Raw genomic sequence first — 14,432 nt, forward strand, 5'->3', positions numbered from 1 at the left:
GCCATGTGTTGTGTGATATTACGTAATCGCACATCCCACAGCGGAGTTCCCGGTCTCGGGCCGGTCTTGTCAGGGATCGGCCGATGCGTGGCAAGAAACTGACTGCGCAACATCGCCCCCACTTAATAAGCTGTATTGTTTATTGTAATCGCGGGGTTGATGCGGTGCGGACCGCACGCGGGCAGACGATGGGGAGTTCAATAGGAGCCACGATGATCCCTTCTCAGGAGGGAAAATATCACATCCGTGCCTTCCCTTCTTGCTCTTGCCTTCCCACAGAGAAGGATGGTGAGGCTGCTGCGCAGCGGCGACAGGGGAGGTCGGCGGGATGCGTTTATGTATGCCGCTGGCATCCGGAAAGCGTCTTTAGGCCTCCGGCTGGCTGGGGCTCTGTTGAGTTTACGTCTCCGTATGTAGTAGGGAGCCAGTGCAAAAATGATGATGCGTTTGCGTGAGGTCGTCTCTGTGTCGCCGCGGGGGTTTGAACAGGGAGAGAAGCAGAGCAGGGGCGGAAGGGAGAGAGTTACCAGGAGGAAGCGAACTGGAACTGGGTTCAGCAAGGGGCCACGGTCTCCTCGGCTGTATGGTATGCCCCCCGAAGGAACAGCATGGGTCATTTGTTGGCCGTGCCAAGCTCTGGCATCCGAGGATGAGGACATGAGGGAGGGACGTCGGGGATGAGGACTGCGGAATGCTGTGAGGGACTGGTATGCTGTTGCATCGATCGGGGAGTTACTGAATATGTCGGGGAACATGTCTCGTCGACCGAGGGGGTGGCTGGTCGGTCGAGAACGAAAGCGAGATGAGAAGTGATGGAATCGAGAAAGGATATTGTTATGTTGATGAAAGGAACATTACGTCATTGTTAATGTTCTTATTCGTGGGTGATTTTTACGTGCAAGAGCGAAGAAGAGGATGTCAACCCGAAGAGGAAGAAGACTAGTAAGCGAATCGGCGATATGGGCATGTGGGTGGTACGAGGAGCACAGCCTTTGGTAAGTAGGAGGGAGTGATCGGGGTCCAAGAGTGTTCGGTGTCTTTGTGTGTTTGTGCCCCTCGACGGTTGTACTCAGCACCGGTGTGTGTCCTGTCCCTCATCAAACCGCACCAGAGGATTTCCCTTTAACACTCTTCTCTCTTCTTATCCACCATCTCCACCTCTCTCTCTGTGCCCTCTTCATTCCGCTCTCCCCCTCCCCTGTGAGTGGAAGTTTATATTAGGATATGGAAGGCCCCATATTCCACTCTGTCCCAATCGACGACCCTCTATCCTTCTACTCAAACGAAAACAACTTCAACACCAACACAAATTCATATACGTTCACACCTCACCAGGGACAGAACTCTCAACAATCGCAGCACTCCTCACCCGCTTCAGCTTCAACCTCGAGTACATCAACAACCGACGACTCTCTAGGCAGTCTCCATCCTCGTACTCCATCCCCACCAGACCTCACAACACCCCGCGACCTGGACACGTTCAACCTCTCCGTCTTTCCTCCCAACTCCATCGGATCCGACGAGGCTTTCGCGGCTGGCATCGTCAATTGGGACGGATTCGACAGCGACTGGGATAAGTTTCTCCACCCCCAGCACCACGACACCATGCTCCCCTCGACCCGTCAGCAACTCCAAAAGCAGGAGCAGTCCCAATCACAGGGAGCATTCAACCCCCAGCTGACGATAGGAACCTTCACACCGACGAACGAGTTCGTCATCCCGCCCGACCTGAATAGTTTCGACTTCCCAGCCTCGGCTGTCACCCCCTTCTCATCCGGGGCGAGCGCGGCCCCCACCAGCGCAAACTCTGAAATGCGTTTCCCCCTCAGTTCAGGCTATCCCGACACTGTCCGACACTCCTCTGTCGGGTCCTCCACGTCGGCCCACGGGTCCCCGCCGTCGGGTCAGCCCTTACCCGGCCAGCACCAGTCCGGGTATACAATGAGCGCGCCTGGGTCGGTTGGAGTCGCTCAAGCGCAACCCATCCTTACCCCCACATCTGCGATGCCAAATCTCAAATCGAGCCAGTCCCCACCCGGGCTCCCCACGGTCTCCTTCAATTTTCCCACAGGCGCTCCGCCAGGGCAACAGCAGACTACCCAGGGCCAGAAGCAGCCAACAAAGCGCCGGCTCACACCACACAACACCATCGAGCGGCGCTACCGACGCAATCTGAACAGCTGTATCCAGGCATTGCGTGATGCCGTCCCAGCTGTGGCGATCCTTGACCGAGAGCGATGGGGTGACCGTTGGATTCCCGACGAACGTGGATACGTCGACGGTGTCCGACGCGCTGGCAAGAACAGCAAGAGCGTCGTGCTCGAGAAAGGAGTGGAGTACATTGGGTAAGAGAAAACCGGTAAGACAACACGCGGCGATGCTCATTCAATTGTGTACCAGGGTTCTGAATCGCCGAGCCTCCAGGCTGACAAGAGAACGCACTGCCCTTCAAGCTCTGCTCTGCTCTTTCCCCCAGGGGCAGATGCTTTACACCCAGTGGGAGCATACATTCCTCCCCATGGACCGTCACTTGTATGGCACAGACGAGCTCTTCCGCATCCCACACGGCGTCCCGCTCGCGGAAGTGGGAATGACCGAAGGCGATGCGCTTGCCACTGCCGAAGAAGAGGAAGAGGACGGCGATGACTGGGACGACGAAGGGGACGATGATGATGATGGCGGAAGGAGGGGCAAGCGGCAACGCGTCAGCATGGGCGAGGTTGACGGAAGCGGCATGGTTGTCCCTGCTCTTCCACCAATGAACGGCGTCGAAGCAGAACGACGCAAGCGCGGCCGGCCCCGGAAAAATACCCAGCCTTCTCTTCCCCAACCAACTCTACCCTCCCCACCCCAAGCTGGGGTCAGGACCTCCCCGCCGTCTATGACGCGCCTCTCCCCTGACCAGCAGATGGCTGTCATGACTGCTCAGCGGCAACAGCAGTTCCAGATGCAGCAGCAGCAATATGCGCTTCAACAAAGGCAGGCGCAGCAGCTCCACCAGATGGCCGCAATGCAGCAACAGCAAGTGCAGCAGGTTCAGACGCAGCTGCGTTCTGCGGGGCCGGGCGGCCCAGGGCAGCTACCGTTCTCCCCTGTCCAGCAGCAACCACAGCAAGGTGCTGCACCCCGCTATCTCCTAGCGGCTTTCCTCTGCTTTTCTATCTTCCGCAGTGGAGGAGTGTTCTCCACCCCCGCAGAGCCAGGTACTCAGACTGGTACCGTCCTAACCCCAGGATGGGCGAAAACCGCTCTCGGCCCTTCCCCCTCCGTGCCCACCCTTGGCGTCCACACCTGGCTGGACGTCGCCCAGCTCGCAGTAGTCGTCACCCTCTGTGCAACCCTCTTCTTCGGTGGAGCAGGCTGGGCACGTCCCCGCTCCCCGAAGCTTGTAACAAAAGACGGAAAGACCCAGTACGCCGAATCGGCGATCCTGCGGCGACGAGGTGCGTTGCGCTTAACCTTATATGCTTCCGGAAATGTGACTGACCTCTTTGTAGGTGTCTTCTCCCGTGGCTATGCGATCTTCTCGCTACTTCCTGCCTTGTTTTTCCCCACCTCCGTCGAGGAGCGCGCGTTGCTCGCGCTGTTGCTCCCAAACTGGATCGTGCTCAGATCTATCGCTGCGTCGCTCTGGAATGGCGCTGCGGCGGATATTGCTGATGAAGAGGAGCAGAGTGGGGTCACCGACGCTGTTCTACACGCGGCGTTCCAACTGGACCTGCCACGTGCCAAAGAACTGATTCGCCGTGCCACTCTAACCAAATCGAGCATGACCACCCAACCCGCTCTGTTCGATACCCTCGCACGTGCCGCAATCCAGGAGCACGTAACCGAGCGCGCCACAAGCCGGTTCATCAGCGTTGCCAACGCCGCCTTCAACCCGAAATCGGCTGATCCGGAAGGAGCCGACTTCGAGCTCGCGCACTGGGCAGAGCAGTCTGCTCTTCAGCTGGGCGGAGAGAGCCGGAAACTCCTGGAGGCGTGGGATGATCTCGAGTTTGGTATCGAGGCGGATGACATCGAGTCTTCCCCCAATGGGCGGCAAGACGACGCTCGCCTGATGTTGGATGCGATCGCCATGCTTTACTCATGCATCCGGCCAGAAGAGGACAATGATGCTTCCCGAAGATCACTCGATGCGCTTCGTCTGCGCTTACGTCGAATCCTTGGGAACAAGACGTTCGATGCGTCACTCCGCCTTGCAGACGCACGCGATCGTGTCGTGGACCTGCTGGACCCCCGCCGGCGGCGGTAAGCTCATACCCCCGTGATATCCATGCCGCTTCTGTGCCATCATGTACTACCATACATATTGAACGGTTCCTCTGCGTGCCGCTGTACTATTGTTGTGCCTTTTCGTTCGGAGACTTTTGCTCACCCCTCTTTCGTTTATGGGGTGCCTGATGGACTTGTGCAATACTCCTATGTGATTGAACTGTTTCCGTAATTTGTGACCAATGAGAAGGACTTCATATGACCTGTCCGTTGTCATAGGATATTGTGACGAGAAGCAGGGTATTGTTAACGACAATCAGTTGATACTGAGAACAAACCTACATACATCAACATGGAGTACTCCCTGGAGATTTCTCAACATCGTGAACCTGGAAACTGTTGCCTTGGCGGTTGCTAGGAAATTGGTGGTGCCACTCAGGGAGGGTTGCTGGTTATAATTTAATGAGGTATCTCCCATTGTTATCGGATAACCGGATTTGATCGCTGACGGACTACCGTGAGCACATTTCTCATTCGTCCTTCCTCGCTCTCGTTGATTTCCATCAGGACCCCGTGTCACGAATTCAAAAGCGAATGTGGGCACAGAGCAGGGCCTTTGTCGGAATGCACAACCAGTTTCCAGGCACCATCCGAACAGAACCGCAGTCATGTTGATATGATATAAGTGTCATTAATCGTCTCTCCAATAAATCACCCGTCCTGCCACCCTGTACCTCGCGACAGTCCTATTCGTGCTACCAGTTGTCGATACTGCAACGCTGCGAGTTTCCGGCTTCTCAGCAGGTACACGGCGCCCGCGATGGCTAATAGTACCAAATTAAACATCTGTGAAATCAATCAGAACTTTGGCTTTGCTTGGATAATACAAGGGAACGCACCACGAACTCCCAAAAGTCTGCGAGCTCCCTGCTCACTACCTTCCCGCACGCCTCCCACGCTGGTGTTTCACCCAAGACCTCTCCGTCATCTCCTGTCTTGAGAGTACCTTCCCCCGTTTGTGGTAGGGAGGAATAGGGAAGACAGTGAATGAGTCGTCGATTGCCGAATGGTTGGCAATAAGGCTGGCTTAACTGTTCCAGTGGTGAGCGCGTTTCAGAATAAGAGAGAGGAGCACGTACTGCTTCTGCTGGACATGGCTCACAGACACCAAAAGGTCGACACACGACCGATCCTGGCTCAATTTCTGATTGTGGGGGGAGGTTAATAGGATGGTCTTCCGAGGCGTCGGCGCGACGGAATATGGACCGAAGGGGGAGTGAAACGGGGGCAACGGGAGAGGGGGTGAGTAATAATAGCAATCTGATGGCACTATATCAGACAATCACAGTCGAACAGGGTGTTATACCTACGTTAATAGTGGTAAAGGCAACATGACGGGTATCGCATACAGACTGTTGGCGTTGGTGGACAGGCGTCGTTGAGGAACAGGCCACGCTATGAATGAGCGCCGAAATGAAATGCTCCCGTCTCTCACACGGCACGACAAGGGATTGCTCACCGCCTAGTACATACGTGCAACATCAACCATGCCGCCCCGTGCCTTCATAGAAGAAGAGTTTGACGACGATACTGATCTTCCACTCCCTACTCATTCACTGCCTAATACCGGCACCCGTGGTCCACTCCTGCAGGAGATCGACTCCGAAGAGGATGAAGATGTTGCGGACGAGGACGATGAGGAGGAGTATGATCCCAGGGAAGAAGTCATCGCGAGCGGGAGTGGCAGCCGGACCTCTGTGCCTGCGCAACAGCAGTCTGGGAAAGGTCCGTTGATGAACAGGGAGACGACGAAGACGTGCGTGTCCTCTGCGGTGTTCAAAGCGAGTGTCTGACACTTCGAAGATGGACAACACTCTACCCGATATACATCGACGCAAAGCGTCCTCTTCACAAGAATGAGAGAAGGATACCCCGCGCTAAATCTGTATGGTGGCCTCTGAGCTCCGATATGGGTGAAGCTTGCGCACGACTCGGGTTTAACACTTTACATGATGTGCGTGCTGATGCTCGTACGACGTGTCCTCTCTAATCCAGTTGGGACATAGCAAGGGAAACGACACCCAAAAGACTGGGAAAACCCAGGCCGAGTCAAAGTACAGTTCAAGAAGGACGGCAGGCTCGTCAATCCGTCCATACCAACCAGTCCGTCTCCTGCTTCTTTCTCATGCTTAGACTTACCTTTCTATAGAAAAGAAGCTCCTTCTCCACGTTGCCGCCTACGTCCAGTCCAAGCGACCTCAGTTCGTGCCGACTCCGGAATCCCTCGTTCCGCGTAAGAACGCCAGAGGGATGACCAAAGTGCCTCTCCCTCCCTCACCCGCACCGGCGATCCCCCAGCGGCTGCCGGCCAATTCGCCCATCGTAGAGACGGGCATGTTGGTAGAGAGCATGAAACAAACTTTAGCGAATGAGAAAACTCAGCAGGCGCAAGCGCAGGTAGAGGGTACCGGAGGAAAGGGGAAGAGGAAGGTCATTAGGGTGCGGGCATAGTGGGTAAGACTAGTCGAACGTCAGGAAACTGCTCGGTAAGTTTATTCCCTCAAACGTGTGACCGAGGTAATTCTCAAACAAATGGCTGTACATCAGCAGACGGTCCGACTACTCGCTCCTAATGCTATGCTTCTTTTTCTTTCTTTTCTTTTTGTGCGGCAACCCCAGCGAAGAGTGCGTACACGATAATGCCCCAACAGACTACATAGTTTACTCCTCCGATCGCATGGCACAGTGTGACGACGGTCTCTTGCCACTCTTTTGCGCCGTGCGCTCCCGACGCGGCAGCAGACTGCGTATAACCCATGAAGAAAATAGACAATCAAGAAATGGAAAGATGCTCACGATAGGCAATATCTTGTTCGCGCCCCATACCGAGTTGGCACATTCGCTGAAGACCGTCGCCCAAAGGAAGAATGGGGAAGGCCATATCATAGCGCGCATCCACCACTGCTCGACCTTGACCAATCCTTCAAATCGCAAGATAAGCCCGAGCAGCAGCAGGGACATTGAATCGCTCATTGCTGTGATGTGAGCCGTGAGTGCCATTCGCGGGAAGGGTGTCGCTGGGACGAAGAAGCCCCATATGAGGCCAAAGAGATGGACGATGGCTGCCTGCTGGAGGAGGAGGATGGAGATACCGCGCTGATTGCTGATGAGGGGCATGACGGTGTTGGCTGTTTTCTAGCCCCTTTCCGGCATCTCTTATACATGCAAGAGCGGATAAAGAAGACAGACAGGGCAGCCTTTTAGATAGACGTGGTTTCCTGGGCATCAAGGGACAGCCGTGCATCCAGGTCTGAGTCGTGGTCCTCGTGTCAGTGGTGTGGCTGATTGAAACACCCGCAAACCATATGTCCTGAATAAGGCACAGTCTCCTGATGAGGAACTCGAAGTACAAGCGAGGACAGTCCCAGGTGACTTCTTCAGGTTATCAACCGCAGAGGATGGGCAAACTTGAGGTAGACAAGCTTGTCATCACGTGAGCATAACAATTCACACGATCGAAGACATGCAGTGGGCCCAGAGCACTTCAACTTGATCAAAGGATTCCATCTAAGACATCTTCAGTCGATCACCAAAGTGAAGGAGGAGGGGCTCTCGGGCCGGTTCTCATCGGCCTAACGTTACGGCGGTGCGCGCCGCGGCGGGGTAATACGAAAAGGGTACCACACCCCCCCGCCCGCTGGCCGCCTCCGGCTCTCCGACACGGCAAGATGGAGGAAAGCAAGAGGTCCACCTTTCAACTTGTGTTCCTTGCTTGCAACTGTATCGAGGAATTACTTGTTGGAAAACATCGTTGACGTGAAATCAAACATACAAGAAACATGTCCTCCACCATCGTCACCCCCGAGAACAACCGTACCCTCGCCATCCTCAAGAAGGCGAAGGAGGGAAACTGTCAGCTTCAAATTTTACCATTCATGTCCTTGTCTGACCAAATGATGTAGATGGTGTCATCGGCATGGTATGCTACGACATGGACAGTGTGATGGGATTCCGGGATGCATGTGAGAAGGCCAACACACCGGGGATCATCATGCTCTTCCCCATCTCGGCGCGTTATGGCGGAAGCCAGTTTGTGGCTTTCTGCCGTGATATGTGCGCCTACATTTCATTCACATATCCAGGGTGCCTGTGTGCCTGTGCTGACGATTCCTTATTGTGTAGTGCCCACCAGGCTAAGGTCCCCATGTCTCTTCACATGGACCACGCCGTCGAGATCGCCGACATCGACTTCATGTTCGACATTGCTGAAAAGCAGGGGATCAAGCTTGACAGCATTATGATTGATTCATCACGGTGTGACGTACGCCCGCTTCTACCCTTCTTTATATCGCTCACCCGTGCTCACTGCGTCCCTAGACAGAGGAAGAGGGTATAGCAATGGTGAAGAAGTATGTCGACCGCGCCAATAAACTGGGCATGGCGATCGAAGTCGAGCTTGGCCGGCTTGAGGGCGGAGAGGCAGGTCTTGCGGCCATCGCGGAAGGCAAGCAGACCGACCCGGAAGATGCAGACCATTTCATCAGGGAGTGCGTCGTTCTTTGTACCATTGGGAAGGAGAACTGAGTTGACCCGCACGTTAATAGGACCGGTGCGCAGATTTTGGCGCCAAGTATCGGAAACCTTCACGGGCATTACATTAATCCACCAAATTTCAACCAGGAAATGTTAGTACTCTCTCTTTTCTCCCCTTTCAACTCCTGATTATGGTCGCAGTTTGAAGACCCTCAAGACGACTTATGCCCAGTCGAATACGTACATTTGCCTGCATGGCACTGATGAGCTGCCCGACTCGCTCTTCCAGGAATGTGTCAAGAATGGGGTGACCAAGGTTAGTCTGTTCCGACCACCTTCCACCCCTCAGTTCTTTGTCACGCTTCGAGGCATTGTGCATTGTGCTGACTTAATCTGTTGCGGCTAGATGAACATGAACAGCTGGATGCGTGATCCTTACATGGATGCATACAAGCATGCCCTGGTCGAGGGCAAGCCCCTCCCAGATGTGCACAACATCGGCGTCAAGGCCTTTGCCGACGCTGCGGAGAGGTTCTTCCCGCTGTTTGGTTCTGCGGGGAAGGCATGAATGGATTTCCTGTAATTGGTGTTGCATCGAAAGGACGTAAGACAGAATTATTTCAGTTCCCAACGCTTAAGGTTGCGCGGTTGAGAAATTGTACATGCCACATATAACTAGGTTCCTCCGGATGTCAGTCACATGGGAAGAATACGGAAAACCCGTCGGAAGCCGCGGGCGTCTGTGTAAGACCGCCTGCGGATTTCCTAGCGATGAATGTTCTGCCTCATGACACAGCAGAAATTATCCTAGTCCAGATCTTCGATCACCACCTTGAGTGCATCGGACGTTGAAGACTGGTATTGCGTTCACGCTGGCACCGGTGCTGGTCATCCGGCAACTGGCTTCAAAGCGATAAGGCTAATAACAGTCTCGTCCGTCACTGTGTTCAGTTGCTTTTCCTTCTCATCAGCCGCGGCGTTAGACTTCTGGGTGTACATCATGGACGCGTCGGTATTGAGCTTGTACGCCTGCTCGCTGATCAGACTCCAAGGAAGGGTCCAGACAGAAGGACGCACCTTGCGAATGGCAGACCAGTCTGCTACATCCTTCAGTTGTTCGAGGGGCACGAGTTGTCCTTGTACGACTGCGCGCATGCGGTTTTCTATGTTGGAGGGATGGTATGGATCATGGGACGAAGCATCGAGGGATGCAGTGGGGCAAATGTGCAATACGAGCAGTGACTCGCTGCTCCCTGAGAGTCCAAACCGTCGCAAAGCATCGGTGATCTAGTTGAAAGGTTGGGAATAATAATAAAATGTATTCTGAAAAGAACTCACATTATTTCCGGGGCTTAAGCACCACAGCACCTCCGAGTGTATAGTCTTCGTCCGCATAGTGCCCTCCCATTCCGCGATGCATGCTTGGTACGCCGCTGTAAGCAAGGCTAACCTGCTGCTGACCATGGAAGCATCAATGAAAGCAAAGTTTACGGCTGCACGGGCTTCATATCCTTCTGGTGTGGTGGGAAGCGTGGAGGCCTGTATGAGCCGCTGTAAAAGTGCGGTTGGCTGAGACAGGGATGTGAATAGGGCAGTGTGGAATGTCAGACCGAGATGCGGATAAGGGTAAGATTCCATGGTGTGCTCGATAGGCAAATTGAGGCTGGGAAGAGGCCTATCGGAATGTTCAGAATGGGAGCGCACAGACCAATATTTCTTCCAGAAAGTGAAGTACACTAGTGCTATGTGAGAGAGGGTCCTTTCGATCTCGATGTTAACGGACGGAAGCATTTGCTCGGGCGCTTATCGGCGGAACACTCTTCCCACAAAATGTCTCGTCTCATGCCAAGCTACTTAATCCCTAAAGCCGGCACAGTTACTTCTGTACCATACACGATGTCAATTATGATTACCTACACTTCTGCGATAATAACTTATGGTATCCAATAGTGCTGACCAGCGCTTGCTTCTCTGCGCGTCTTGCTGTTTCTTGAACTTTTGCAGCCACTGATGACGTTCGTCAGTGCAAGTCCATGGGGTCATGACGGCGGCTACAAGTTCTCTCTCGAGGTCGTAGCGTAGTTCAAACGCTTTTTTGAGAAGCCCATCAGAGTCAAGCTCGAGAAGCTCTTTGCGCAGGATTTCCTGAAATAGAGGAGTGTCTGCATCGGGCCTGTACTCGCTACCGCCACGGATGGAGACCAAGTCCGACCGGCTGATCACTCTCCATATCGGTGTCACTAGTGCGCTATCCCAACCAATAACTCCTAATATCTTGCCGGCGTTGGGTGGAGTGATGGAGATAATGATGTTGCTATGGCGTGGGGTTAGCTTGGCGTCAACCGAAAACAATAATCTCACCCAGCCATGAGGTTGTGGTGCCAAAGACAGAAGATTCGAGATAATGGCCCAGATTCACACGCTGTTGGTATCGCCCGAATGACTTGGCGCATGGTAGAAATAACGAGAGCGCTAACCTCCTCGACTGGTAAGTTGCCAAAGAGCGAGCTGGCTTCGTTCACTCGCTCAGGATGTTGTTGCACAAAGCGAAGTTCGGATTTCTCCAAGGCTAGCAGCCAAGGCACTACGGAGGAGAACGGCCGTGAAAGCCGCTCGTGCAGGTGATTATGAATACAGTCGATATGATTTGATCGCATTATCGAGGATCCTCCAACCTCGTACTCACAATTTGCTGTACGTCGTAAAGAGCCGATGTGGGTGAAGCGCAGTTGGGAGAGGTTGTATACAACACCGGCGTATTCTCGGATGACGCGGGCTTTGCCTTCTTCATCTAGCAACTCGAATGCGTCTTCAATCTTTTCGCCCTGCGTCTGAGAAACGTAAGATTTCGAACTGGAGATGTCTTAAATTCACGTACGATATGCTCCAGGAACATATATGTATCAGAAAGCACATTTCCATTTGTACAGTACGCATACACCTTAGGGACCGGTATATCCGTCATCTCTGACACGTATCTCATCGTGTCTACCTCAGATTGCAATGAGAGACACGAATCGGTCTTTCGCCTGAGTGAGACCCGGCACAGGATTGTGGCTGGAATGTCCAAAGAACGTGACTCTGCCAATGTCACCAGATATACCTGTGGAACAGTCATAAGAAGGTTGGGTATTGTGAAAGGGCGACGAACAGTGTTGTTTGCGCCATTTGCAAAATGATGTACCACTGCATCACAACTGAACAGATGCTTCGAGATCACTGTGACGCGCTCTTTGAGGTTAAGGTCCTTGCAAGAATCGGGAAATAGGATGCAATCCAGGCAGAGCGGCACGCCTTTATACAGTGGAGAGATCATTGAGTAGACACAAGGATAGCAGATTTATGGTTCATTCGATTACGTTTTGTGAACACCAGAGGGACGCGTGTCTCTCTCCTATCCTTTGGAGTTGGATTGACCACATTGAGGAGATTCAGTAATTGATGGACGGGATGTGGAAGCCATGAGGCGACAATGAGGCATTCGTGAAAGCAGATCGTCCAAACGAATCCATTCCATTTGATCGAGGAATGCCAACATCCTGGTTAAATAATATCAGATAAAAATAGTTTGAAAAGCAGCGATCATTTCGTTTCAACTAAGGCCCCGCACTGCATTCCATGATGTGTTACAGGGCGTCGCGAGGGGCGATGACAGGCCTATTGATTGTTAGGCTACTTGCTTGCCTCTCATCATCTCTTTCCTCATCTTCATTCCTTTACATTGTCCATCTACATACAGCTATGCCTACCACAAACAACGCCGACAACAGCAGAGCTGAGGAGGCTGCTTCAGATGACCATAGCCATGACCGCACCAAGTCCGGCAAGATCCCAACCTTAGATCAGTTGATTGCAAAGTGCGTGTCCCTTCTTTGAGCTCACACATTGTATCTACATCTAACTGTGCAGGATCAAACCTGAAGTCGCTGCCAGCGGCGATATCACTCCACGGCCGGGTGCTACGACAACTGTGCCAACCAATGCTGGCTCACGTCTGCGTCTGCCACAGACATTGCGGGCGCGTGCCGGCTTGTCTTCCACAGAAACTTCCCCCAGCCATCCATATCCACCCCAAGTTCCCGACACAGCAACTACGACCACTAGTAGCAGCACTCTTCTAAGTCCTGTCCTCGCCGTAGCCGTGCACCCGCCTACAGCAAAGAGCGTAAGCGGGGCCTTCAAGGAGGAATCTGATCAGGGCTCTGAAGCGGGAGAAGAGCATAAGGATAAAGGCGGGAAGCGCCCTAGAGGATACAAGAACGTCCCCTCGCTAGAGGCGATCTCCTCTCGGCTTGCCCTTCTTCGAGAACGGTCGCACGCTCATCCGCCGTCCACAGTCTCCGATGAGGATTCCCACTTCTCTTCCGGTTACTCGTCGGATCAGTCTCGCCCCCACTCCCGGGAGTCTGTGCGTCGTATTGTAGAACCCCTTCAGGATGGCGAGCGGCCGTACGCGATGGGCCCTCTGGCCGATGCTCTCAGCGAAGCGGGGGAGTCGGAGGCAGAAGAGGGGGAGATTGTTGAGGTCCCTGCAGCAAAAAGCGATGCAGACCAGACACCAACACAGCCTAAAGCTAAAGAAAAGCCGAGCCGGAAGAAGGACGAACATCCGCTTCTGCATCATTGGGTCTGGTTCTACGACAGCAAAGTGCCTCGGTCTAGTGCACCGACTACAGCAGAGTTCCCCCAGAGCAGCGGTACGGCAAGTGTTTTCTCCCCTACTACGCCTGCGGCGGTCGAGCCCAGCCCTATTGCGAAGGACGACTATGAGGCGAACCTGCATGTGATCGGCGAAATCTCTACTGTGGAGGCATTTGCTAGGTACTGGAATTGGTGCAAGCCGCCCAGCAAGCTTGACAGGGGATGCAACTATCATTTCTTCAAGAATGGGATTAAGCCCATGTGGGAGGATCAAGCGAACAGCAATGTCAGTCGCATGGTGGTCCCTCTGCAGCGCCGCTGACGTGTAATGCAGGGTGGCAAATGGGTGCTAACGATGCGCAACAATCCGAGCTACCTGGATAAATGCTGGACGGAAATTCTCATGTCCCTCGTGGGAGAGCTCTCGCTCGACCCGAACGATGAAGTCACGGGCTGTGTGGTGAGCATGCGCAGTCGGATTGATAGGATCCAGCTGTGGCTCAGGGAGAGGAACGATGTGGAGAAGGTGAACGCTTTGGGGCGGAGGATGGCCGACCTGTTGGGGATCGAGCAGGAAAATGGGCTGATGTTGGAATTCCAGGCATGTTCCCCCCAGTTCGACAAAGATGCATTCTGACCCGATTATAGTATCACACGGACGACTGGCCCAATCCGGGCAAGTATATCACCTTGAACACTACCGCCTCGAGCGGACATGCCCATACTGGGTCTAGCAGCCACTCTCACTCTGGCCCTTCGAGGGAATTCGGCACTACGGCAGCCGCGGCCCAGTCTGTGCAGAATGGAGGTGGGGTGATGGGGTCGTTCAGTTGGCGCGGCAGCACACTCGATGGGGGCGGGGGAGGGAGGCAGGTGAGACACAACTTGTTTGGTGACAAGCGCGAGAGAGATTAGGCACCCACAGCGGGCAGAATGACTTGCACCTTATATGGCGCACCGCACACCATGCAGAGAACAGACAGAGATTCAAAGACCGACAATGTATGATGTATTGGATATGCAGGGGCTGTTTCAGGTTGTTT

The 14,432-nt window shown here is 53.8% G+C and overlaps 7 protein-coding genes across 7 annotated transcripts; 4 read left to right on the forward strand and 3 right to left on the reverse strand.

The window, feature by feature from the left end:
* Positions 1-435: 435 nt before the first annotated feature.
* On the forward strand, positions 436-4,463 carry DACRYDRAFT_101461 (uncharacterized protein; the record flags this gene model as incomplete). Its single annotated transcript, XM_040767558.1, has 5 exons — positions 436-612; positions 903-995; positions 1,222-2,345; positions 2,401-3,443; positions 3,498-4,463. The coding sequence occupies 5 exons, from the start codon at positions 436-438 to the stop codon at positions 4,253-4,255; spliced, it is 3,195 nt and encodes a 1,064-aa protein (XP_040626276.1). The 3' UTR covers positions 4,256-4,463.
* Positions 4,464-4,926: 463 nt separating this feature from the next.
* Positions 4,927-5,608, reverse strand: DACRYDRAFT_110099 (uncharacterized protein; the record flags this gene model as incomplete). The annotated part of the gene is made up of 4 exons (XM_040768994.1): positions 4,927-5,061; positions 5,115-5,306; positions 5,355-5,535; positions 5,586-5,608. The coding sequence occupies 4 exons, from the start codon at positions 5,606-5,608 to the stop codon at positions 4,927-4,929; spliced, it is 531 nt and encodes a 176-aa protein (XP_040626277.1).
* A 154-nt stretch (positions 5,609-5,762) lies between these two features.
* DACRYDRAFT_110100 (signal recognition particle SRP19 subunit) lies at positions 5,763-6,726 on the forward strand (the record flags this gene model as incomplete). The annotated part of the gene is made up of 4 exons (XM_040768995.1): positions 5,763-6,031; positions 6,079-6,229; positions 6,282-6,378; positions 6,425-6,726. 4 exons carry the CDS (start codon positions 5,763-5,765, stop codon positions 6,724-6,726), a joined length of 819 nt encoding a protein of 272 aa, XP_040626278.1.
* A 124-nt stretch (positions 6,727-6,850) lies between these two features.
* On the reverse strand, positions 6,851-7,392 carry DACRYDRAFT_110101 (uncharacterized protein; the record flags this gene model as incomplete). Its single annotated transcript, XM_040768996.1, has 2 exons — positions 6,851-7,018; positions 7,072-7,392. The coding sequence occupies 2 exons, from the start codon at positions 7,390-7,392 to the stop codon at positions 6,851-6,853; spliced, it is 489 nt and encodes a 162-aa protein (XP_040626279.1).
* A 607-nt stretch (positions 7,393-7,999) lies between these two features.
* DACRYDRAFT_101463 (aldolase) lies at positions 8,000-10,433 on the forward strand. Its single transcript, XM_040767559.1, has 9 exons — positions 8,000-8,127; positions 8,178-8,328; positions 8,398-8,536; positions 8,593-8,762; positions 8,820-8,900; positions 8,950-9,064; positions 9,155-9,777; positions 9,826-10,035; positions 10,087-10,433. The coding sequence occupies exons 1-7, from the start codon at positions 8,055-8,057 to the stop codon at positions 9,314-9,316; spliced, it is 891 nt and encodes a 296-aa protein (XP_040626280.1). The 5' UTR covers positions 8,000-8,054; the 3' UTR covers positions 9,317-9,777; positions 9,826-10,035; positions 10,087-10,433.
* Positions 10,434-11,450: 1,017 nt separating this feature from the next.
* On the reverse strand, positions 11,451-11,812 carry DACRYDRAFT_41762 (uncharacterized protein; the record flags this gene model as incomplete). Its single annotated transcript, XM_040774508.1, has 2 exons — positions 11,451-11,579; positions 11,627-11,812. Coding segments are annotated over 2 exons (315 nt in total), but the record flags the coding sequence as incomplete, so codon positions are not given.
* A 662-nt stretch (positions 11,813-12,474) lies between these two features.
* Positions 12,475-14,379, forward strand: DACRYDRAFT_23931 (translation initiation factor eIF4e). Its single transcript, XM_040773468.1, has 4 exons — positions 12,475-12,605; positions 12,658-13,675; positions 13,724-13,990; positions 14,038-14,379. The coding sequence occupies exons 1-4, from the start codon at positions 12,490-12,492 to the stop codon at positions 14,302-14,304; spliced, it is 1,668 nt and encodes a 555-aa protein (XP_040626282.1). The 5' UTR covers positions 12,475-12,489; the 3' UTR covers positions 14,305-14,379.
* Positions 14,380-14,432: the final 53 nt, after the last annotated feature.

Source organism: Dacryopinax primogenitus (genome assembly GCF_000292625.1).
Source record: "Dacryopinax primogenitus strain DJM-731 SS1 chromosome Unknown DACRYscaffold_16, whole genome shotgun sequence".
NCBI classification, from domain to species: domain Eukaryota; kingdom Fungi; phylum Basidiomycota; class Dacrymycetes; order Dacrymycetales; family Dacrymycetaceae; genus Dacryopinax; species Dacryopinax primogenitus.

What these genes read in the sequence shown, in the direction of transcription:
- DACRYDRAFT_23931 (XM_040773468.1), top strand. Translation starts at nt 12,490, where the DNA reads ATGCCTACCACAAACAACGCCGACAACAGCAGAGCTGAGGAGGCTGCT. An exon ending in AGGATCAAGCGAACAGCAAT is followed by an intron (nt 13,676 to 13,723) that starts GTCAGTCGCATG and finishes CGTGTAATGCAG; the next exon opens with GGTGGCAAATGGGTGCTAAC. An exon ending in GGCTGATGTTGGAATTCCAG is followed by an intron (nt 13,991 to 14,037) that starts GCATGTTCCCCC and finishes ACCCGATTATAG; the next exon opens with TATCACACGGACGACTGGCC.
- DACRYDRAFT_101463 (XM_040767559.1), top strand. Translation starts at nt 8,055, where the DNA reads ATGTCCTCCACCATCGTCACCCCCGAGAACAACCGTACCCTCGCCATC. An exon ending in GCAGACCATTTCATCAGGGA is followed by an intron (nt 8,763 to 8,819) that starts GTGCGTCGTTCT and finishes GCACGTTAATAG; the next exon opens with GACCGGTGCGCAGATTTTGG. An exon ending in TCAAGAATGGGGTGACCAAG is followed by an intron (nt 9,065 to 9,154) that starts GTTAGTCTGTTC and finishes TGTTGCGGCTAG; the next exon opens with ATGAACATGAACAGCTGGAT.